This window comes from Ictalurus furcatus, chromosome 9 (genome assembly GCF_023375685.1).
Source record: "Ictalurus furcatus strain D&B chromosome 9, Billie_1.0, whole genome shotgun sequence".
Classification (NCBI taxonomy): Eukaryota; Metazoa; Chordata; class Actinopteri; order Siluriformes; family Ictaluridae; genus Ictalurus; species Ictalurus furcatus.
In genome coordinates, this window is record NC_071263.1 from 6,541,130 (window position 1) to 6,566,749 (window position 25,620).

General features: G+C 40.9%; 1 protein-coding gene across 1 annotated transcript in view; it reads left to right on the forward strand.

The window, feature by feature from the left end:
* The first annotated feature begins 5,995 nt into the window (after positions 1-5,995).
* Positions 5,996-25,620, forward strand: part of LOC128612443 (ankyrin-3-like) — a 63,568-nt gene continuing 43,943 nt past the window's right edge. The window contains exons 1-3 of the mRNA XM_053632621.1: positions 5,996-6,107; positions 16,443-16,667; positions 23,022-23,176. Coding sequence (XP_053488596.1) covers positions 6,085-6,107; positions 16,443-16,667; positions 23,022-23,176 — 403 coding nt within the window. The 5' untranslated portion in view covers positions 5,996-6,084. The remainder of the gene's footprint in view (positions 6,108-16,442; positions 16,668-23,021; positions 23,177-25,620) is intronic.

Below are 25,620 nucleotides of genomic sequence, written 5' to 3' on the forward strand. Positions count from 1 at the left end.
ATTTGTCACATCTAGAGCTCTCTGTTTTACTGCTACATTAACCACTTGCAAATCTTGTACAAATCTCCATTCATCAGGTTATAGGGTTTTTTGATTATTTATTTATTTATTTATTTTTGCTTCTCTTACTGGAAATATTGGAGTGCGCACTGACGAATCAGGACAGGGAACAATGACCCCTGCCTTCAATAATGAATTGAAATCTGGTCTAATGTCCTCAATAGCTTCTGATTTAAGAGGGTATTGAGATTGTCTGGGCCTAATGTCAGATTTGGGCGTGATCACGACTGGTGGTGCACTTCTAATCAGGCCTACGTCATGTTTCCCTTGGGCCCACAGCCCGGGAGGCACCTTCTTCAATTGTGGGTGTATCTCTAGGGGTGTGGGGCTTGTCCCAAGGTTCAGAAACATTCCCTTTTCATGACATATTACATCCTGGTTAATCTTGCACATTTCCTGAAATAATTTTTTATAAACTCCCAGCGTCGGGCTGTACCATATGTTGGAGGTGGGTTTCTGTTCCCAATCTGTAATTTTCCCACTCTCACATAATCTGACCCACGGTCCCATGTCTTTCCACTGTTTGTTTTTTATTTTGGCTAATGAGACGTGAGGCGCTGATTCTGGGACAAAAAATACACACAACTGCGTGTCACTCAATTTGACTGAACATGCACTAAATTTATCACACCAATATAGTGCCTTTAGGTACAGCTCTTCACTTTCTGGGATATCCATAAACCATTCTTTCTCAAAATTAAAATCTCTTCCTTCATGCACTTGCGCTGTGCAATGAAGGACAGAGGACAGCATAAAATCAACATAGTTGTCCTTCATCTTATCATGCGCCAATCTCAACAAACGAGCACAGGATCTAGGCTTATTATGCATGGACCATTGATAAACACAGAGCTCTGTTTCTCTAACAAATGGAGTTCCCAAAGATGAGTCATCAGTTATTGTTACTCCCTGAGGTGAGGACATCAAATTTAAGTGTAAAACGCACATTAAGTCCCTGCCCAGTAGATTTACTGGACATGAAGACGAAATTAGGAAATGGTGGGTTACTCTTTTGCCATTTTCACATTCACAAACTAACGGTTCAGAGAAACGTTCTAATATTGAATGTCCTGTCACACCCATGGAGCGTAGTGACCGTGAACTCATCTTTGGGGATTCTTTTAATTCTTTTAATGCGTTGCTCCTGAATCTACCAACAATGTGACACTTTGTCCATTAACTACAAGACTGGTAACTGTGTGAAAGGAGAGGTATTATACTTTAAAAGGTTAAGGTTCATGACTGGTTCAGACATTTGTGAATTGTCAGTCTGACTAATGTTGGATGTGGGTGTGTGCATATATTCCTGTTCTTTGTGACCTAACTGATAGTTTGGGTGTCTGATGTCACCTCTTCTGTTCCCAGGTGCCTCAGCCTAACCTTAGATCCGCCTGTCAGTTCGCTTCTGCTCTGGACAGTCTCTTGCAAAATGTCCAACTTTTCCGCAGTTGTAACAGTTTAATCCTAGTCCATAGCCTGGTCCGAAGATGGCCGGGTCTTCCTCGTCTGCGTGCTTTTGGTTTTCCTCTCCTCTCCATCTTAATTTCCTTTGCTTCTTGTAGGAGCTTCTCTGTGTGGATTGCATACCTCTCCACTTGTGTGAGGTTTCTGGTGTCCCAGGTGATACATTGTTGTTTGATTATAGCGGCGATTTCTGGTTTCATGCCGTTCATAAATCTGTTTCTGAGATGTGCCTCCCATGCTGTGATGGCCGCTTGCCCATCTGCCAGAGCGTTGGGTTTCTCCATGCCTGAGTTTGCGTCATGGATCTTAGTGAGCCTGGACAGGTACTGTGATACAGTCTCTGAGTCGTGTTGTTTACACATCGCTATTTTTGTCATGTCCAGTCGCACAGGAAAGGTGTTCGTCAGCCTCTGCTGGAATGCCGTGATTTGTGCAGTGTACCTTGCATTGACTCCATCATCCCACTGTAGGTTGATCAGGCAGACATCGTTCTCTGGGAATTCACGTGAAACCTTGACCAAGTCCGTGCCAAGTTTCGCCATGAGCAGTCATTGTAGTTCATGAGTAGTGGGTCTGAATTCTCTGCAGAATATCTGAAGTTCATCCCCGTACTTTCATCCTCCTACTTCGTGGAGCGCCGGCAGATGCGTCATGCTGCTCCTGATGTCCTCCATTGTCCAGGGTCTGTGAACTAGCATAGGGCATCCTTCTCTGGCCACTTCTAGCATTGGGGCATTTACCACGGCATGCACTGTACCTTCTCTGTCCGATTTTGCTGGTCTGAAGCCCTCAATGTTGTTGGTCCCTTCACTTGGGATCTCATGTGTAACGCCACCGGTGAAGTAAGGACGGCTGGCACATAGTTCGGTGGGGGATGGTGGCTCAGTTCTGACATGTTCGGATAGAGTGGTGTAGGCTGGGCCGCTACATCATGAGGAGGTGCCTCTGAAACTGCAGGTTCCTCCCTCCTTACTGGCTGTGGGCGTTGTGGTGGGGCGGAGTCCAGTTTGGGATCGGCTTTCTGCAATTTAGCATACTGAGAAACAGATGAGGGCCCTGCCTGACATTTTTTCTCTCTTTTATGTGCCTCGCTCTGCCATTCAGCAAATGTGTTCCAGTCAGCCAAAACCTGCACTTCGCTCTTTGTTTTAGGGGTCTCTCTCTCTCTCCTTTGTCTCCAAATTAAGTTTCAGTTATTCTAACTGTCTGAGGCTAAAACTACCTTTTTCTGGGAAAGCACATTCTTTAACCCATACATCATATCGATTCAAACATCCTTCCCCATAATTCACATGCATAAACATGATATTAGGATCAACATATGAGCACCCTGTACATACCATAGCATGTGTCTCAGGATGTGCTTTGCTACATGTTTTTCCCATATTTTTTTATTTATATATATATATTTTTCTTTTACAGCTTCTATAAATTTCAAAGTTTTAATCAATTTAACATGCTATGAAAATCAAATGAATATGCTTTCTTGTGCACAGAAAGAAAAGGTTCAAAATGTGTGCCAAATCTCTAGACATTGAATCATATAACCTATAGATTCAGTAGAGCAAACCTTAAGAATTTAAAACAGTTTACCTGTGAGCGCGAGTCCACATACAACAATGTAGGACTTACAGTTTTCTCTTCCCTTTCTTCTTCTTATTTTTTAACTAATATTTAGTAGTATTTTTTTTTTTTTTATCTCAGTAAAATTTACTTGTGTGTTAAATTTGCCAAATATATCATGTACCGCCAATATGATGGAATGAGTCAGTGGAGCATGCCACTTGATAATAATCCGCCACAAAAATACTGCACCTCTTGCGCTTCTTCATAAGTACTCTCTTTACTTATTTGTTGCTTGAAACGGACTCTTTCCATTAGCAAATATTTTTACCATTATTATCTCTCTCTATATATATACCCGTCTGTATATATCTTAGTTTTGAAGCTGTGATCTAAGAAACACCAATATCTCTGCCGTCGCAGAAGCAAAGTTCCTCGAACTTCTTATAAGAAATCACCTCCATGTAATACTTCTCTCAATGTAATACGTGCATTTCTTATATCATTGACTCCCTTCCACACAGACAGCAGTACACAATGACTTTATAAAATTCTAATTTACCTTAAGGCTGTTTCTTGATGATTCCTACCTGTCAGTGGTAAGGCTGCATCGGTCTTTCGCTCTGCACAATAAAGGGCAAACCGCCTGCATGTCAACACAGACTTCAGGGTGAAACTTTTCCACGGGCGTCCTCCGGTTTGCTTGTTGTCCAGAAAAGCTGAAAGACTCGTGCAGCCCAGCCAGGAGACGCCAAATTGTCATGGAAATTAGACAACCCTCGCAGACTTGTCCTCTGAAGGTAAAAAAGGTTTATTACAGAAAGATGGTTAATACAGGATAGAATAAAGCAGGATAGAATAATGAAAGCGCTCTGAAGCCCAATACTATATATATGAAACGCAGAGCATGACATAATTCTGTGTACCGATAAGACGCAGTTTGAGGCAGTTCAAACAGGCTTTGTTTTAGGATCTTGGACAGACGAACCTTGAACAGAAGAACATGTTTGTGTCTCTGTAAGCAGATAAACATTCTGTACTGATCTCAGTGACATGACATGGCCTTCTTTGGCATTATCCTCAGATGAACATGAACAAGAACAAAATTATTACGAAGTAAAAATGAGTAATTTCCCTCACAAAAGTCTTGGTTCCTCCAGAATACCTTAGGTTGATGAGGAGAGATACCCCTAGTGTAGCAGTCAGGAGACACAATGTTCTTCACTAAGCAGTGAGGTGGAGCAACCTCTTCTGCATAGCTAAGGGGTGGTGCTACATCCAAGGTGTAGCACGAGAGCGGAGCGATGGCCACCACAAAGCCAGTGGGGGTGGGGGGGGGGAGATGTCCTCCGTGGAGCCAGAGGAGGGAGCGACATTCCAGGTGAGGCAAGAGTGAGGAGCAACATCCTCAGCGAGGCAAGGGAGGAGTCACGTCCTCTGCGAAGCAAGAGGGGGGAGTGACATACACCATGAAGCAAGGGGAAGGAGCAGTGTCCTCAGCGGAGCAAAGAGGCAGAATGACATCCTAGGGAAGCAAGGAGGCAGAGCAATATTCACAGCTGAGCAAGGAAGTGGAGCTACATCCTCCACAGAGCAAGAAGGCAAAGCATTTTCCTCAGTGGAGCAGGATGGTGGAGAAACATCTGAAGCAGAGCCGAGTGGCGTCGCGATGTCCTCGGCAGAGCAGGCAGATGCTGTAACATCAGAGGGACAGATGGATGTCCCCAGATGAGCAATGAGGCAGAGCAGCTTCCTCAGTGGGGAAGGGTGAGAGACTGGTCCCAGCCTGGTCAGGAGGCCCCTCCCAAAAATTTGTTCATGGGGTGCATTACTTCAAGTCATCCCAGCATGGCACTGACCCATTCTCTTCTTTGCTGTTGTTCCCACATGAGGCTGTTCTTCTGTTGGATCCATTGTTGGGTCTAGCTTTCTGTCAGATATTGGAGTTGGAGATAGATGCATTTTTAAAAAAAATTAAATTAACTAGTGATACACAGACAAATAACTAAAACAAGACTATAAGCATGAACATGGGGATGGTGGGTAGTGTGGTTCTATGCCAGATTTTGCGCTATCATGATAGTTTTTACAAACTCTCAAAGGAATCACATCAAATTTCCTTCAGATATTCGGCAAATTATTACTATTATTATTATTATTTCCTATGTTAATGCAACCAACAAGTTGTAACTCATTCTGAAATTATTTTGTCCAAAAGTTTATATTTTTGAATGAATTTTTCAAATTGTAGTGACACATCTTATATAAATAATTTTATTTTACATTAATAATGCCATTCAACTGTTTGATAACATTTCACAGAACTGCATGATTCAGCAGCTGTAAACATGTGGTCCTGTGGTGGGAATGAGTCTAAATGTATGTCAAATCTTTAGCCTGTTAAATGTGAGTTACACACAAGGTCCATGAAGTGTATCTAAAAATATTTAAATGCTGCACATAATTTACATTTATAGAACTTAGCAGACACTAGAAGCGCTTTATAGTCTTTATCAAAAAAAACATATATTCATATATATAGTTAACTGGTTCAGAGACTAAAAATGACTATTAAGCTAAAATTAATGCTAAGCTAAAATGAATGCATAGTACAGCATCACTTCAGTGATGAGTCAAAAAATTACTTACATTTCTATAGCAATGTTTTGTTATAAAACAAATTTATATTTATTTGGGAAATTTATATCTCCAAGTTTTATGGCCATAGCTGAAACACTCTTCTACCAGCATCCTACTCATCAATATGTCAGTATAGCCTAGTACAAAATCTGCCTGTGTACATGTCTGCAATGTCTGCACGTGTGCGTGCGTGCGTGTGTGTGTGTGTGTGTGTGTGTGTGTGTGTGTGTGTGTGTGTGTGTGTGTGTGTGTGTGTGTGACATATGTTTCCAGCACCTTGCAGTCACCCGGGAACAGAATGAGTGTTTCAGGCAATATAGCTGGACCCCAGACACAGTGGACCATGCACAGAACACCATGTCCAGTCCCGTCCACTCAGGGTAAGAGAGAGAAACTGTCCTACATCAAGAGTCTAATTGAGATACACACATTTATTGAGATTAACATTGGATGCTCCCTGGGGGAAGAATATTCATCTAATGATCCTCCTTGTATTTAATATTTTGATTGTGTTGTCTGAGGTCTTCCATTATTCTGTCATTAAGATCAGTGAGTCAAGTGAGATCAGTGAGATCAGTGAATCAAGTCTAATTTTGTGCAATAGATATTTTTCTGCATTGGTACCCACCCAAATGCCTACAAAGCCAGTTTGTAAATGTACTGTATTTCAAAAACGTATTTTATTTTATAAAGGATCCACATTTTTGGGTTGTGGGGGGCATTTTTTTTTTCTTTGCTTATTGTAAAAAAATAAAAAAAATAAAAAAAATTACATGGTGAGTATTTTTTGCTTCCTACACTATTTTTTTCTTCTCTTTTTCTCCTTTTCCCTTCCTCCCAGCTCCCTCCATATGACTCCAGGTGAAAACTGTATCCTCTTGTCATCTTTTCTTTTCCCTGTCATGAGATCAAGACAAAGACAGATGCAAATACAGTTTGAGGTTTTATTACAGGGGCTGACAAACAAATCCAAAACAGTGTACAAAAACATTATCCAAAAACAGGCAGCGTTCAGGCGATCGACAAACAACAATACTTGGGCAAAACCCAAAATCATAAACAAGATACAGAACAAAGTCATAACCAGAATAAAAATACATGGAGATAAAGGCTTGGTAAGTTCAAGTAGATACACACAGAGCATTACTTTGCAATGCGAGTGTGGAACTGGAGTCCTTATATACTGTGCCCAGGTGTACGTGATTAGAATTCAGGCGAATGTGAATGTGACAAAGTCCAGGGGTCTTGGGAAGTGTGGGAAGTGTGGAAGGGGTCATGGTGGCCATATTTGTATGCTGCAGTGTGCTCTGGGAAACAGAGCTTCTCGTTGATTCCTGTGTTGACCTGACACTTCCGGTGTTGACTCAAACTTTCACTGTTGTCCACCTGTCAGAGATCAATTCAATTCAGTTTTATTTGTATAGTGCTTTTAATAACAGACATTGCCCCAAAGCAGCTTTACAGAAATATATAAATTCAGGATATAGATTTTAAATGTATGAATGTATCCCTAATGAGCAAGCCAGAGGCAACGGAAAAACTCCCTGAGACTCTATGACGAAGAACCCTTGAGAGGAACCCATCCTCATCTGGGTGACAACGGATTCTGCAATTATAAATAAATAAATCCCTTCTACAAATGTGCTAATATATGGTCAAATAGTGTAAATGTGTTACCAGTAAAATTCATTACAGTTTTTACATGAAGTCTTTTGCTGAACTTATCCACTGTTCAATGATGGAGACTTGAGTGCAAAACTGTTTGTTGCAATTGCAGTCCTAGCCGTCACAGCAAAACTGTTCATATGAATTGAGGTCCAAAGATATCTTTATGGTTTTTAAGTGGTACCATCCTCAGTAATCTCAATGATCTTTAGGCTACACCATGTGGGGCCATCCTCAGCAGCAGCATGTGACATCCAATTGATGAGAACTCCAGCCAGAAGTAGGGCATCAAGATGGACCAGGCAGGTCTGGGTAGCAGAAGGAGTCAGGATCACTGGTATCTGAGGAGTATCATGTGTATCTCGACAGGAAGAGAGAGGGAAAGCAAGGGAGAGATTATTAGGTATGCTTATTGTCCCATAATGGTTAAGGACAATGTACTTTACATGAGTGCAAGCAGGGACTCTGGCAAGACTAGCTATGACAGCATAACTAAAAGGGAGAGCCAGAAGGTAACACAGACATGAGGGCGTCCTGGGACATAAGGTAGCCAGCCACTCCACCTTCAACAAACCTGGGCGAATGCAGAGTGTGTGTGTGGGGGGGGCTGTTCCATAAATGTGGTGCTTTGTAAGAGAAAACTCTTCCCCCTGCTGTAGGCTATTCGAGGTATCAACAAATAGCCTGCACCTTCTGATCATAGTAGGTGTGGCGGATCGTAAAAGACCAAAAGTTTGCTCAGATACTGTGCCATTTAGTGCTTTATAGGTCAATAGTACTATTTTATAATCAATGCAAAATTTTACTGGGAGCCAACGCAGTGTGGATACGATAGGGGTGATGTGGTCATATCTTCTGGTTCTAGTAAAGACTCTTGCAGCTGCATTCTGGACTAACTTGAGCTTGTACCTACTGGAACATACAGACAGTAAGGCATTACAATAATCCAACCTAGAGGTGACATTTTTCTGCATCATGTAGTGACATTATATTCTTAGCAATATTTCTGAGATTAAAGAGGGCTAATAATAATATAATAATATTTACATGAGCGTCAAATGAAAGACTGGAGTCAGTAATTACACCAAGGTCTTTTACAGTGTTACTGTTTAAACAGAAAGCTTACTTCTAGCTGCATGTGGTCCTAATATAAGTACTTCTGTCTTGTCAGAATTAAGTAGGAAGGAAGTTGGAAGTTAAGGAAGGAAGTTAATAAGCATCCAGTGTCTAATGTCCTTTACATGTTCCTTAATTTTATTAAGCTGGTGTCTGTCATCTGGCTTTGCTGAAACATGTCATCAGCTTAACAATGGATGCTAAATCCATGTTTACAAATAATTTGACCCAGAGGTAGCATATATAAAGAAAAATTCAGTGGGCCTAAAACAGAACCTTGCACAACACAAAACTTTACCCCATTATGCATAGAGAAGTCACCATTTACATCTAAGATCTGATGATGATCAGTCAAATACGACCTGAGCCAGGAGAGGGCCATTCCCTTAATGCCAACAATGTTTTCTAGTCTACCAAGAAGAATAGTATGATCAATGTTATCAAAAGCTGCAATAAGGTCGAGCAACACAAGCAAGGAGACAAAACCCTGATCAGAGCCCAGTAGTAGATCATTTACCACTTTAACCAGCGCTGTCTCTGTACTACGATGAGGCCTAAATTCTGACTAATACATTTCATGAATGTTATTCCTATGTAGGTATGACCATAGCTTCTGTACTACAGCTACAGAGATTTGATATTGGCCTGCTATAGACAATTGACAGGGGTCGAGGTCAGGTTTTTAAATCAGGGGTTTTATAACTGCTAGTTTCAATGATTTAGGTACATAGCCAGTGCTAAGGAAGAATTGATTATTTTTAGAAGGGGTTTGATTACTTCTGGAATAATCTGTTTGAAGAAACATGTAGGTAACGGATCTAGTATACAAGTTGATGATTTTGATAAAGAAATGAATGAAATTAGTTCAGTCTCTCAAAGGGGAATGAAATAATCTATTCGTTGATCAGATATTGTTATATTATTATCTACAGGGTTAGTTATAAAACTGTCTGGCTTTAAATTCATAGGCTGAATTTTTTTGTCTAATATTTGCAAATTTGCCAGGGAAAAAATTTATGAAATCATTGCTGCTATATAATGATTGTATGCAGGTTTCTATGGTGGTTTTATTCCTAGTTAATTTTGCTACAGTATTAAAGTGCCCCAGTTATGCTTGTTTCATTGTCTGCTCACGAACAACATGTACTTTAGCCCACCCTCAAACACTACAGTTGTAGTTGCGTCCTGAAAGTGTTAGGTTCCTGTTGTCGCCATGTCTAAAGACGTTGTTTTCTGCTCTGCAAAAGCAATAACATCTCATCTTCAATGTATGTCAAACTGCATACAAATTTATCACTGAGAAACATCCTGTTCTCTTCGTGCTTGCGATGGTGGTTAGGGTTGATCTTCCAATGTATCACAGTCGGACTCGGGCTCAAATTGATAAGGTAAAACCAACGACATTATTTCTGAGCTGAAATTCAGTTATGGTAATGGTCTTTTCCTTTCCAACCCGCGCGGGAGACCAATCACAACAGGCTGGGACATCTGACTAATCAGAGCAGAATAGGTTCTCTGAGAGGAGGAGTTTAGAGTGAACGGATCCTTGAGCGAGTCGTTTGTGACACTGAGAAAAAGAGGTGATGCTGCAATGTAAATTTTGAGAAAATTAAAGTGTTTTTTGACCTTGGGTGCAATTAAACCTATTGTATGACACCTCTAAAACAAAATTAGGCACACTTAATACAGCAAATTAGGGCACTTTAAATAAGAATCTAGGATTATTTCTGTTTGAAATACTACCAATTTGGTTTGACGCCATTTACGTTATACTTTTCAAGTGGTCTGTTTGTGGTCTGTGTGTGATCTTTATACCAGGGTGCTAGCTTTTTCCCTCTAATTATTTTTCTTTTAAGTGGAGCTACTTCTACTTTTCTTTTAAGTGGCATGGAGATCCAGCCCTCTTTTCCTTTCTCTGCCTTTTTACTTTCTCTTCATATATTTCGTTCTTGCCCTTTCTTTCCAATTATCCTTATTAAATTGTAATTCATCACCACAGTGCTGACAATCATTGCAATTTTTTGCCATTGTTGTGGGTTAGTGTCTTCTAGTTCTCTCTCTCTCTCTCTCTCTCTCTCTCTCTCTCTCTCTCTCTCTCTCTCTCGTGTGCGCATGGACTGAGTGAGTGGGCGGAGTCGGAGCGGTAGTGAGTGAGTGTGTGCGTAGCGTGGCCGAGGCCGCTGCTCCAAATTTCGCTTGTTTCTTTTTTCTATCTATTTTTTCTTCAGAAATACGATTTCCTTTTAGGTCTTTGTTTTCTGAGGGAGTCTTAATTTACTCTTGTTTGGTGTGTGCGCGCGCCCGTGTGCGTGTGTGTGTGTGATTTCTCCCGCTGGCCTGGGTGGCTGTTTCCGTGGTTGGGTGCATGGCTGCCTCAGGTACGGGGAAGTATGATTCCCTCACATGGCGGCATGCTATAAAAGTAGCCACTACCGCCAGCGTTGAGGAGGTTAGTCTGGCCGTGGGGGAGAGTGTTGGATACGACAACATTCTGTCTGCAGCCCGTATGAATAGTGCCGTCGTGTTGTTTCTGAAAACGGTGGAGTTGGCAAACGAAATGGTGGACAACGGAGTTGTGATTGATGATGTGTTCCACTTAGTGCTTCCTTTATCAACCCCGTCTAAAAAAGTCATCCTGTCGAATGTTCCTCCTTTTATTAAGGATGAGGTTCTGTCACAAACTTTATCCCGCTATGGAAAATTGGTCTTTCAGATCAAGAAGATAGCGATTACAAGTAAATCCCCTCGTGTAAAACATATCCTGTCTTTCAGACGGTTTGTGTACATGGTTATGAAAGATAATAATGATCTGGATCTGACAATGTAAAGGTGGAAGATTTTAATTATGTCATTTATGCTACTACTACTACTATGAAGTGTTTTGGGTGCGGTTTATCTGGTCATCTGGTGCGGGCCTGTCCGGAAAAACGTGTGAATCCCGAAAATGGTAATAATGCTAACGAGGCCGCTGGTAACGAGGTTACTGCTGGAAAGGGCGTTGGGGTGGATGGGGCCCACACACCGGGAGAGGGAGCTGCAGTACCTTCTCAGGTGGAGACACCTGAAGCTGGCCCCTCTCACCAGGGTGTCGGTGCTAAACCAGGTGAAGAAGAGAAGGCTGAGAGTGAGCCTGATTTATGTGATAAGGATACACAGGACAATACGGTGTCACTAGATAGTGTTGATCTGTGCCTTGCTGATGAAGTTGGGGATGAAAGCTCTCATATGGACACGGAAGAGAATGTGTTCAAGGTGCCCCAGAGAAAGAGACGGAGAAACCGTCCTCATGCACAGGCTAAGAGGAAAGATGTTGCAGAGGAGTTGAATTCTGTGGAGGTAGAGAGTGAGAGCGAAGCGTCTGACTGTAGTATTACATGTAGTGTAAATCTAAGTGGCTTTTCGAGCCATGAATATAGCGTGGACGACATCAAGGCTTTTCTGAAAAAAACTAAACACGCTAGGAATGTGAGGATTGACGAGTTTTTTCCGGATGTGGAACAGTTCATTAGAAAAACAAGGGGGTTTATGGCAGAAGGGGGTTTCACTGATCAGGAGGGATACCGTCTAAAGAAAATCCTTACAAAAGTCAATGTAATGTTAGACTATAATGATAGTGATAGTCAATCGTAGACATTATGTATGTAAATCTATTATTTTTCCTCATATTTATGAGTGAGTTTCAAATTGCGTCATTGAATTTAAATGGGGCAAGGGAAAGAAATAAAAGATTTTTGTTATTTGAAACGGTAAAGCAAAAGAAAATTGATGTAATCTTTGCTCAGGAAACCCACACAGACGCCAATAATGCTGCTGACAGAGAGGGAGTTTAAAGGGTTATCCTTTTTAAGTCATAAGACATCTACCAGTGGGGGAGTAGCTATTTTATTTTCCCATAATTTTATTCCCTGTTCTTATCAAGTTGATGAAATTATAAAGGGTCGACTGTTAAAAGTTAGAGCACAATATGAGAATAGGTGGGTTGTTTTTGTTTGTGTTTATGCCCCGACTGCAGCCATTGAAAGAATGTTATTTTTATGAACCTTAGATAATGTCCTGAAGAATTGTGAGTCTGATGATTTTTTAATTCTAGGGGGGGATTTTAATTGTACAGAGCTGGGTATAGCCAGGAATCATATAGAGCCCCATATGCCATCACGTAGAAGGCTAGTCGAGTTAATGAATTCCTGTGACCTTGTGGACATTTGGAGAAATTTTCACCACATGCAAAAGCAGTATACCTGGGTGCACTCCTATAATAATATGCTCTCTATGGCCAGATTGGATAAATTTTATGGTTTTAAACACCAGTTAAGTGCTTTTAGAAGTTGTGTAATTATACCAGTAGGATTTACGGACCATTGTATGGTTCTCTCTACTGTGTATTTAAATAAACTCAAACATAAGAGTGTGTATTGGCATTTTAACACTAGTTTATTGCAAGATGTTCATTTTTGGGATGTGTTTAAATATTTTTGGAGTGATTTTAGAACCACAAAGGTTTCTTTTAAATCGGTGCAACAGTGGTGGGATTTTGCCAAAATGCAAATTAAACAGCTGTGTCAACAGTATACCTCCAATGTCACGAGAGACACAACTCTACGCATGAAATCCTTGGAGAATGAAATAATGGCGTTTCAAGAGTTAATGAAAAACACAGGACAGCAGGTATGCATAGAAAATTTAAGAACAAAAAAGAGTTTATTGACTAAATTGCTAGACGTTACCGCACAAGGAGCTCTGGTCAGGTCACGGTTTCAGACTTTGGAGTGTATGGATGCACCGTCAAAATTCTTTTTTAATTTGGAAAAAAAGAATGGTCAAAATAAGATGATACATGGCGTGTTTTCTGATGATGGGACACTTTTATTGGACCATAGAGAAATTTGAAAGAGAGCAGTCGGTTTCTACAAGGAACTGTACAAGTGTGAAATCTCCAACGAACAGGCCCATGATAATGTCTTTTTGAAGGATCTCCCTCAGGTGTCAAAGGAAACACATGCAAACCTCGGAGGGGTGTTGACCCTAGAGGAACTGCTATGAGCCCTCCAGGGTATGGAGAGTGGCAAGGCATCGATGATCTACCGGCTGACTTTTATAAGTCTTTTTGGCCTGAAATGGGTGTTGACCTACTGGAGGTACTGGGTGACAGTTTAGTCACGGGGCGGCTGCCACTCAGTTGTCGCAGAGCAGTATTGACTCTGTTGCCCAAAAAAGGAGATCTACACGACATAAAATCATGGAGACCTGTTTCAGTTCTCTGTGTGGAATATCGACTGCTCTTTAAGGTATTGGCAAACCGACGTAGTATAGTCATGGAAGAGGTGATCCTTCCAGACCTACTGTGTGCCGGGTAGATTTATTCATGATAACATTTCGTTCATTAGGGATGTCGTAGAAGTCGGAAGGATTTTTAATTTGGAATGTGGTTTGGTTTTAATTGACCAGGAAAAGGCTTTTGACAGGGTTGAGCATACCTATTTATGGAACGTTTTGACTGCTTTTGGTTTTAAATCGGATTTTATCGATAAAATAAGAGTTCTGTACCGTGACAGTGAAAGCATACTGAAGATTAATGGTTAAAGATTAAAGATTAAAGATTAAAAATGGCTCTTTTTAAAGTTCATAGGGGAATAAGACAAGGATGCCCGCTATTAGGCATGTTGTATTCCCTTGCAATTGAACCTCTTTTAGCAAAACTGAGAACAGAACTGCACGTTATAACAATTCCAAAGTGTGAGAATGTTTTTAAACTATCAGCATATGCTGATGATGTGGCGATACTTGTTGGCAGCCAGAGGGATATTGATACGATGTTGAAGATCACTGACGATTTTAGAATTGTTTCTTCCGCCAAGGTAAACTGGGAGAAAAGCGTGGCGTTTTTAATCGGGAGATGGTTAGGCGGCGTCCCAAGCCTCCCAGACCGCTTATAATGGTGTAGAGATGGTTTTAAGTATTTCGTGGTGTTTTTAGCAGATGAAGGGTTTATGGGGAAAAACTTCGAAGGGATTGTTGAGAAGGTAAAGGGTCGTTTGGAGAAGTGGAATTTTTTTGTTAAAAAAGTGTCCTTTAGGGGGCGTGTGCTTATAATCAACAACCTCGTAGCATCATCCCTCTGGCATAGGCTTGCGTGCATCGATCCCCCAATACATGTTTTATCTAAAATCCAGTCAATTTTGGTTAATTTTTTTTTGGGACAATCTACACTGGGTTCCACAGAGTGTTCTGTTTCTCCCCAAGGATGAAGGGGGACATGGACTGGTACACCTGCAGAGCAGGACTGTAGCCTTTCAGTTACAGTTTGTGCAAAGGCTGCTACATGGACCTGTAAATGCAAACTGGAAGGCTGTAGCATGTGCCATTTTACAGACACTTGAAGGGCTGGATTTACATAAACATCTTTTCTGGATGGACCCGAAAAAGATGGACATCAGGAAACTTCCTGTTTTTTACCGTAATGTTTTTAAAGTGTGGGGACTTTTAACAGTGCAGAGAGTATAATGCTCAAGTTCTCTCTACTGGCTGCTGCAGGAGCCAATCATAAATGGTTCAATTTTAGATGTATCTCAGAGAAAGCCGTTTCCTGCGCTTACGGAGGGGTTCCGCAGGGCTGGAGTCATCACTCTGGGTGACCTACTGACCTTAGCAGGACCAGAGTTTGGGAACGTGGTGGCAGTTGCTGGACACATAAAGATGAGGTCAGTCCGTGTAGTCACGCAGTTCCTTGTGGAATGGAGGTCCCTGTTGACTGAAGAGGTCTTGAAAATGCTGGAGGAATATTCCGGAGGGCTAAGTAGTCCCAATGACCAAGATCCTTTTCTGGATTTTAGAGTCTCGGCAAATGTACATGAGTGCTCAGGTGTTTTTTTTTTTATCTGAAAAGCTAAGTTTTGTGGGTCCCAAGTTACCATCTGGGAACAAACTGTACAAAATTTGTGTACTATCTCTAAATAAAAAGTTTCTGGACAAAAGAGTCGACACACCTTGGCGTTCTGTTCTACAAATAAAGGAACATGTAAAGCCACAATGGAGAGCCTTGTACAAGTCACCATTAACAAAAAAAGTGTGGGGATTTACAATGGAGGATTTTGCACGGTGCAGTGGCTGTTAATTCTTTTATTTGTGTTTTAAACCCTGATGTGAGTTATGAATGTCCTTTCTGTGCCGTGAGAGAATCTGTTTTTCACATGTTTATGCACTGTGTAAGATTGAAGCCTATTTTTACTGTTTTACAGAGACTGTTTGGCCATTTTACTGAGAGTTTTACAATAGAAACTTTTATTTTTGGTTTTAAATACTCTCAAAAAGAAAAAAAGGTTTAAGTGTCAGTTGATAAATTTTATCATAGGGCAGGCAAAGATGGCCATATATGTCAGCAGGAGAAACAAAATTGAATCAAATTCAGGGGACAATATTTTATTGTTTTTTCTGATTCTGTTAAAATCTAGGATATTAATCGATTTTAAGTTTTACCAAGAGATGAAAGACCTTGTATCATTTGAAAATATATGGTGTCTGGAAGGGGCATTATTTGTGGTTGCAGAAGAAAAAGTGAGATTTCATCAATTTTTAGAAGACAGGGTACATACTGTTTGAAACTTGTTTGCTTTTTTTATATTCTTTACTCCCTGTGGGTTGTAAAGGCAACTGGAGGGAGAATTATTTTATTTATCTATCTATCTATCTATCTCTCTCTCTCTCTCTCTCTCTCTCTCTCTCTATATATATATATATATATATATATATATATATATATATATATATATATATATATATAATATAAAATATAAATTTATTTAACTTTTTTCTTTTAGGGTCATTTGCAATGACTCTGTGGGACCGAAATAGGTCGATGTAGCTTTTAAAAGCTTGTAAATAAAAGGCTTTTGAAATTCAATTCTCTCTCTCTCTAATCCCTTGTTCATTCTTGGCAGGTTCCTAGTGAGCTTCATGGTAGATGCGAGGGGTGGATCTATGAGAGGAAGTCGTCATAATGGCATGCGCATTATCATCCCACCCAGGAAGTGTCCAGCACCAATGCGAGTCACATGCCGCTTGTCAAAACACCAGTGCCTTCCATATCCCCCCCCAATGGTGGAAGGTGAGGGGCTTGTTAGTAGGCTAGTAGAGGTGGGACCAACCGGAGCCCATTTTTTGGGGTAAGACAGATGGTCATCTTGATTCAAATGAGGCATTATAAAAGTCCATGCTCTTGTTTGGCTAGATTATTAACTCTAAACATTGTGAATGCTAACTCAAGCATACTCATTTAAATTGGCCTAATCTAAGACCTGGGACTTATTTTAAATATAGTTTTCATGATTCCTAGTAAGTTTCATATTTACATAGGCTTTATAATAGGCTTAATAATGTTGTGACCTTCTAAGCATTTGTATGTAAAGTACTTTTAATATTTTGAACCCAAAAGAAAAAAATGTTATATAAAGAATTTTTCCCTCTAAATCTGATTAATCAATGTTCATAGTGAACAGAAAATATAGAACATACTGTATATAAACAATAGATTAGTCAAAGATTTCTTGTTCATTAATAGGTCCTATTTCTCATTATTTTCAGGCAGATTTGTAATATTCACATGTATCTACAAAACAAACATTTCATTGTTATTATTAAATTTTTTTTATCTAAAGGTTCTTTTTCCCATATATTTTTAATGAATTTGAAAGTGACTTTTTCTGCCTCCCCAGCTGTCTTTCAGTTTTCCTTAACCCCCTTTGTGTCCCTCACTAGCTATAAATATTCCTAAAGCAGAACCCAAATGTTAGTTAATATTTATATTTTAGGCTTGTTAATAGCCTTCTGAACAAAGGTAGAAGTGTTTTAAGTGCCAATAATAAGCTATGAGCTAAATCAGCTTCTTGTAGTCATACCAGTTTCACTTGCAGTTAATTTGTTTATTTGTGCTGCAGCTCCTTATAATCAGTTCAATTTTATTTGTATAGCACTTTTCACAATGGACATTGTCACAAACATGCAAAGGTCAGGCGATCGGCAAACAGGCATACTCAGGGCAAAGCAGGAATCAAGGTCGCGGTCATGGAATACAGGGTCGATATTCAAAACAAGAAACAAACTATAACGAGGATCTGGGAGCGGAGAAACCAGCGTGGACTAAATGCACTAATCTAAACATGGAACATAACAAGGACAATAACTAAGACTATGACTGTGATTAACTATTGTATGGAATCTAAATTAATCTAATAATACGTAAGTAACTTATCTAATATTCCGCACCTTGTGCTGGGAGGCGTGCGGTATATATACAAACCTAATCATGGTAAATTGCTGACGGCTGACACCAACCTAGACACACGTGAAATAACAGCCAATGACATAACAGAAACATAACAAAAGTACATGCCCAATGTACACAATGTCATGATTGTCAACATACGAAAAGCAGGTGCTTGCGCACCTTGCTCGTGCACGCACGCCCACATGCTCTCCAGCGCGCTGCTTACAGGGGAAACCGTGACATAACCCCCCGCCAAAGGGTGCTCCTCCCAGAGCGCCATGAAACATCTATCTTCATTGGTGGCCCCAGCCTCCTGGGCAAAATGTCCCCAGCTGAACCAAGAGACCGTGCAGCGTTCTTAGTGGAAACGCAAAGGAAAGCGGAGCGCCGTCCTCGGCGGGGCAGGAAAGCGGAGCGACGTCCTCGGCGGCGCAGGACAGTGGGATAACTTCCTCCGCAGGACAGGAGAGGGGAGCGATGTTCTGCGCAAGGACCGAGAGAAACTCAAAGATTTCAGCAAGGCCATAGAGGGGAGTGAGGTTCTCCGTGAGGAGAATGCGTCCCCTTCGATGCGTCCCATCCTAACGTCCTTCTCCAGTGAGTGATCTGTTCGTACAATGTGTCCAAAGTAGGCAAGTCGTAGTTTGGTGATCCTTGCTTCGAGAGACATGTCTGGTTTGATTTGCTCCAATATAGATTTATTTGTCCATCTGGTTGTCCACGGTATCGACAGGATTCGTCTCTGGCACCACACTTCGAAGGCGTCGATTCTCTTCTGCTCTTGTTTCTTGACTGTCCACTCTCGCTGGCATATGTTACAATGGAGAAGATGAGACTGTGAACGAGTCGTGTCTTTGTGGGCAAAGAAATGTCCTGCGATTTGAAAATTCTGTCCAATGATTTCATCGTTGATTTTCCCACGGCTATTCTTCGTAACTTCTTTCCTTAACCCAAGTTTTTTCCTGCCACACCATATCCCTCTTCACATTTAGAGCTACTTCATTAAATACTTTAACAAAACATTTATCACCTCCAACCAAGTCCAAATCCAAATATTGGAGTCCTTCCAGGTCGAGCAAAAAGCTAGACATACCTTTTTAAATTGGTTGGAACAGCAAGTTTTGTAAAATGGTCCATCATATCTAGTACCAAAAATCCATTGCCATAGTTTTGCAGGTATGTTAACTCCTCTTCCATCAGTCTTTTTTTCCACAGTTCAAAAAATGTCTCAGCTTGATGTATTAACCACTGGCTAATACAGTGGCTGCTGCAGTTGCATTATTTAGGTCAGGCCCTGACACATCAGTCATATGTCTGTTTTACCATTCCAGAGCATCAATGCAAGGCCTGGTGCACATTTGATAAGGCCAAACAAGCTCCCTTCACCAAAGGCTCCTCAAGCAGCCAAAACAAAGATTCTGTCTTTCATATCCTGTTAAGGTTCAAGAAGACCCCACATTTTGAAAATGCCACTATACAAGGCAGATATTTATTTTAGATGCAACTGTTTTTAATCCTTAAGAAACAAAGCACTGTCCAAAGTTCATCAACCTTTTGCAGGATGATCTGGGATACCTTCCTCTATGCCAAGTCCACGGGTCCTGTTAAGAATCTCTGGATGAACTCCAAGCAAAAAGTTGCCAATCTGCATGACAAGTGCATTAATCCTTGACCTCCTTCTTCTTCTGGAAGAAAGAGTACACTTTGGGGAACATAATGAAAACAATCCCAAAAAAACAAATCTATAAAATCGCTTGCAGCCTGGAAAGAAGACCAGCAGGTGGATCCACACATGACAGTTTATGCCACAATGCTGAGGCAATCAAATAACTAATTAAAACCCACCCTCTAAAAGACAATTTTGGATGAATCCACTTCCACATTCTTAATCTACCCACCAATTTTTCAATGATCCCTTTCCATTTTTTCTCTTGTGTAACAGCACAATAAATACTCCTAGATATTTGAGTCCTGCTTTTTTCCAAGTCAACCCACCAAGTAATGACGGTATACCCCCCTCCCATTTCCCAACAGCCAGTGCATCACTCTTACCGCAGTTTATATTGGCAGATGAAATACTTCCAAAATCTTCAACAATTGCAACCAGGGAATTAAAGTCATATTGTCCATTGACCATAATCATGATGACATTTGCAAAGGCTGATATTTGATGTTGTAGATTATTATGAGGAAATAATAGACCTTCTATTTTAAAGCGTAACTTTGGTTCAATTGCCAAGGAGTATAACATTCTGGAGAGTGTACATCTTTGCCAAATTTCTCTGATAACTGCTACAAGAGGCACTCAAACCACCATTGATTTGTAGCACACTTTCTATGTCCTGATATAAATCTTTAATGGGTCACCTATTCTTAATTTCTGGTAGATCACAATTTCTTGGCAGAAAGGTGATCCCTGCTCTCCTGCAGCTCAGTCACAGTGAACCCTCAACTAGGCTCTTGTTGACGACAGCCAAGAGATCCTTATGCAGCATCTCCCAAAAAGTTGTATAAAACTTAATAGGGAGCCACCAATGCCAGCAGCTTTTCCACCTTCCATGTCCAACAATGTGTTATGAAGCTCTCATTCACACAAAGACTTCTCCAACTCTGCCATTGACATATTTTGGACTCTTGGTAAGCCTGTGTAAAAGCCAGCAGACATTGCTTCATCCTCCCTATATTCACTTCCATACAGTTTGTTATAAAGCTGTACAGCCCGCTGTCTTATGTCAGCTCTTTCCCATTGTCAGAGTGCAGAGACAGAACATAGTGACTTCAGAGTGAAAGCACAGGGAGCTCTGGTCAGGTCACGTTTTCACAATATTATGCAAATAGGTGCCCCATCGAAGTTCTTGTTTGGTTTAGAAAGAAAGAATGGTCAGCCAGCAGGTCTGCGAGAAGTGTTTTTTGGACTTAATAGCCTTAATACCATTCTGCTCTCTGGTAACCTCTATTGATGTTTGGAAGTCTACAATTTTAGCTTCAAGCTTTTTTCATTTTTTGAGGGATATTTCTAGCAACATTGAAAGTATATGACTGAGACAATAATTTGATATCAAGTTCGCATACTCCCACCAGTGGTGCTAGTTTTCAAAACCTCAAAGGTCCTTGACACTTTGCGAGTAATTTAGAGCTTGATGTGGTTAGTTAAATTCCAATAGTCAAGTACCTCTGTCATACAGTTGGGACTGTCATTCTTGGGCCTGATGCAAATTCTCCTGTGTTAGGTGATCTAAGGTGTTGGGTTTTGGTCTCAGGTTCAGAAAAGTAAAAATTTAATTTTTACTGTTAGATGGTCCCTCCTCAGTTTCTCTACTGACATCTAAGATGCCATGGGGCTTGCACTCATACAATAGTTCAAATGGGGAAAACTGCGTGGAAGCTTGCAGGAAGTAAACACTTATCCCAATTTCAAACATTCTCGTGAAGGAACTTACAAATCATGTTTTTTAGCATCTGATATAACCGCTCCAACAGGTCATCTGTTTGTGGATGGTAAACACTGGTGCAAATCGATTTAATCCCTAATCATTTATAGAGCTTGCATAATGCCTATGACATAAATGTATTGCCCTGGTCAGTCTGGATCTCTTTTGGGATCCCGACTCGGGAGATAACACAGACGAGTGCCTCCGCAACACTGCATGCTGAGATGTTGCGCAGAGGCACTGTGTCCAGATATCATGTTGCATAATCCCCCAGGACTGACACAAAATGATATCTTCACATGCACCTTTCTAATGACCCAATGAGATCTATACCAATTCTTTTGAAAGGGGCCTCAATTAAGGGTAATGGGCACAATGGTGCTATAGGGGTGGACGACAGATTCACCAGCTGACATTTCTGACATGCCGAACGCCACCAGTTAACATCGCCATCAGCATGACTGGTCCAAGGGGAAATCCCCAAAGGGGAATCCCCACCAAGCATGGAGGGGTAGAGCCCTCCCCACCTTCCCTGTCCCACTGACATGACAAGCTGATCTTTGCCAGTCTGTCCCAAGGATTAGTGGATGGGTGAAGCGTGGACTAACCAGAGCCTCCGCTTTATTCTTTTGCTGCCAGAATTTAACAGTGACCAGCACCAGCAGATACTCCAGTGATACTCCATACACCAGTGAATATCCCCATGCACACCTCACCTTCACTAAATGTGCACTTCAGAAAGCCTCAAATAAGGCTTTGGTGGACTAAGGTCTGATTACACCCCAGGTCCACTAAGGCCTGATGTGTACTCCCTTGTATACTCACCGGTATGTAGTACATTCCTGCTCGATCGGAGGAGGCCTGAGGCGCATCAGGGATCCAGATTAGAGTTTCCACCTCAATGCAGGAACACTGATCATGGCAAGACAGAGGATGGGGAGATAATATTAAGTGGTAACCATGGTCCGTGGTTTCCTGGCCCCAGCACATTGGTTTTGGGGAGCTGGAACCATATGATCCTCCACCAGCTGCAAGGCTTTGTCCATGGATGCAGGCTGGTGGCACCGGACCCACTACACTATTCCTGCTCCAGTACCACCAGCTCAATGATCTGTTCCACCATCTTCCACGAGTGACAGAAGTCCCTCAGCTGCTGCATGTAGGTGAAGAGGTAGCTGACCTCTCAGAGCTGCAGTGAAAGGAAGCATTGCCGGTGTTCTTCAGGTGTCTGGCCACCGCACTGCAGGACCACTCTCTTGATGCTGGAGGGGAGGAGTCGCGGAGCCCATTCCGCCTCCTGCCATTCCTGTGCAACTGCCACATGATAACGTTCAGTCAAATAAGACCTGAGCCAGGAGATGCGCATTCACATAACACCAAAAACATTTTCTAGTCTATCAAGGAGAATAATATGAATTGTGTCAAAAGCTGCACTAAGGTCAAGCAACACAAGCATGAAGACACATCCCTGATCAGGGGCCAGTAGTAGGTCATTTACTACTTTAACCAGGGCTCTCTCCATGCTAAGATGAGGCCTAAAGTCTGATTGATAGATTTTATGAATGTTATTCCTGGGTAGGTATAAGCATAACTGCTGTCTTTTCTAGAATCTTGGAGTTAAAGCGGAGGTTTAATATTGGCCTATGGTTGTGCAACTGACAAAACTAATCCAAAATTTTTTTTGGATAATAAATAACTATAGCACCTACTGTATAGGCACCTGTAACTATAGCACTTATAGGCATTAAAAATAAGCATTGCATTACAGTATATAACGCTGAGAACTCATTTGCAATTATTTTATGTCCTTCATTGATTTTCAGGCCAGTAATTTTGGAGATCCCACATTTTGGCTCAATGCGTGGAATGGAGCGTGAGCTGATTGTACTGCGCAGTGATAATGGTGATACATGGAAGGAGCATCAATATGAATGCTTTGGAGAAGATCTCATTGATCTGCTGAATGGCATGGATGAAGGTAAATGAAATTAAGATAAATAGTGAATACTGTTATTTATTATACAGAGTCTTTTGATAAAGCTTAGTCTTACAGTCTGTATTGTATGAAGCGAAAATAGGTAGCAGCCTCCAGTACTGCAGTCAAGCTAATATCTGTTTCTGATATATATTGTCTTGCATTGACTTAGTACTCTGCTATCCTAAAACCAATGGGTAATAGGTGCAGGCAAAGGTTAAACACATGTATTTATTTTATAAATATCTGATGCCAAATTGTACTGAATTATCTGACTCTGAATTTATCTGTTTAATTAAATGTAATTAAACTCAGATTTATTTGTGTAGTGCTTTTAACTATGGACAGTGTCAAAAAGCAGCTTTGCATAAATATATAAATTTCAGATCTAAATTTTAAATTGGTAAATTTATCCCTAATGAGCAAGCCATAGGCAGAGGTGGCAAGGAAAAACTCCCTGAGATGATATGAGGAAGAAACCTTGACCAGAACAAGACTCAAAAGGGAACCCAACCTCATCTGGGTGACACTGCATAGTGCAAGTATAAATAATTCCCTTCTATAACTATGTCCATATGAACTGTCCACCGATGTACAGTAGACCCCATGTAGACCCAAGCGCAAAGTCTGTTTGTGCAATTGTTTGTGGCAATTGCAGTCCCAAAACTGCAAACTGTGCTGACTGCACCAAAAATGCTCGCATCAATTGCAGTCCAATGCCATCTTCACGGCTTCCAAGTGTGTCCTCAGGCTGTCCCTAAGAGGCTATCCTCAGCAACAGCAAGTGGCCTCCAAGTGATGAGATCTCAAGAAGCAGTGCACAAGGACGGTTCAGGCCGGCCCGGCGAGCAGAACGGGTCAGGCCCACTACTACCCCAGGAGCAACATGTGTAGAGCTTGTGATTGTGACGATTAGACATTGGTATCATCTTGGTATCATCTTTGCAGTTGTTGGCGTCATCTGGAATCTTCTTAGAGGCTGGTTCTGGGCTGGAGCTGGCACACTCACTGATTATCTCGGGATGGGCATTCCAAGATAGGAACAGGAAACAAAAAGAGAAGGATTAACGTAGCTGCTATTCATTGTATTTCAGGCAGAGATGACCATGTGCATTTGTTGTCATTGTCTCAGAGATGACTAGGTACAAGGTTATGATGTGTTATGTGAATGCTAGGCTAAAGAAATGTGTTTTTAATCTGGATTTAAACTGAGAGCGTGTGAATGAACCCCGAACATGATCAGGAAGGCTATTCCAGAGTTTAGAAGCCAAGTGTGAAAAAGCTGTACCTCCTTTAGTAGACTTTGATAGTAGACTTCCTCAGTATTATCAAAAGTCCAGAGTTTTTAAGAACGTGAAGGATTGTAACGTGATAGAAGGTTAATAGAAAGGAGCTTGGCCGTTTAGGGCTTTGTAAACTAGTAGCAGTATTTTATAATCGATACGGACCTTAACAGGTAACCAGTGTAGAGATGATAAAATTGGGTTATATGTTCATATTTTCGTGATCTGGTAAGCACTCTAGCAGCTGCATTTTGGACTAACTGTAGCTTATTGATTCAGGATGCAGGACAAACATCTAGCAGTGCATTACAATAATCTTATATTGAGGTCATGAATGCATGAACTAGATTTCTGCATCAGAAACAGATAACATGTTATGTAGCTTGGCAATATTTCTAAGGTGGAAGAAGGCTATTTTTATTACATGGGAAAAATGATTTTCAAATGACAGGTTGCCGTCTAATATAACACCCAGGTCTTTAACTGTAGAGGATGAAGTAACCGTACATCCTTTTAAATGCAGATTGTATTTTAAGAGCTTTTGTGTACAGATTTTTTTGTCCAATTAGAAATATCTGTTTTATCAGAATTTAGTAGATGAAAATTACAAGTCATAGAGTCTTTAATGTCTTTAGCACATTTTGTCAAGGTGTAAAATTTAGAAATTTCATCTGGTCTTGTAGAAATATATAGCTGAGTATCATCAGCATAACGTTGGAAATGAATCCCGTGTTTTTCTAATAATATTTCCAACGGGCAGCATGTATAAAGAAAACAGCAGGGGGCCTAACAGTGATCCTTTTGGCACACCATACTTTACTGTCGTTAAGTTAGAAAGTTCATCATTTAAACAAACAAAATGGTAGCGGTCAGGCAGGTAGGATCTAAAAGATTTTAATGCCTGTCCCTGAATACCAATGTAGTTTTGTAATCTACCTAAGAGTATGTCATATACTATGTCGATAGTGTCAAACACAGCACTAAAAGTAAGTCATTTGTCATTTTGACATAAGATTGAGAAGAGGCTCTCCTACTACAGGAAGCAACTCTTTCATTAGATTAGTGGGTATAGAATCTAGTATACATGTGGATGATTTTGATGTGTTGATAAGTTTTGTAAGCTCCTCCTGTCCAATAGCAGTAAAGGACTGCAATTTTTCTTGG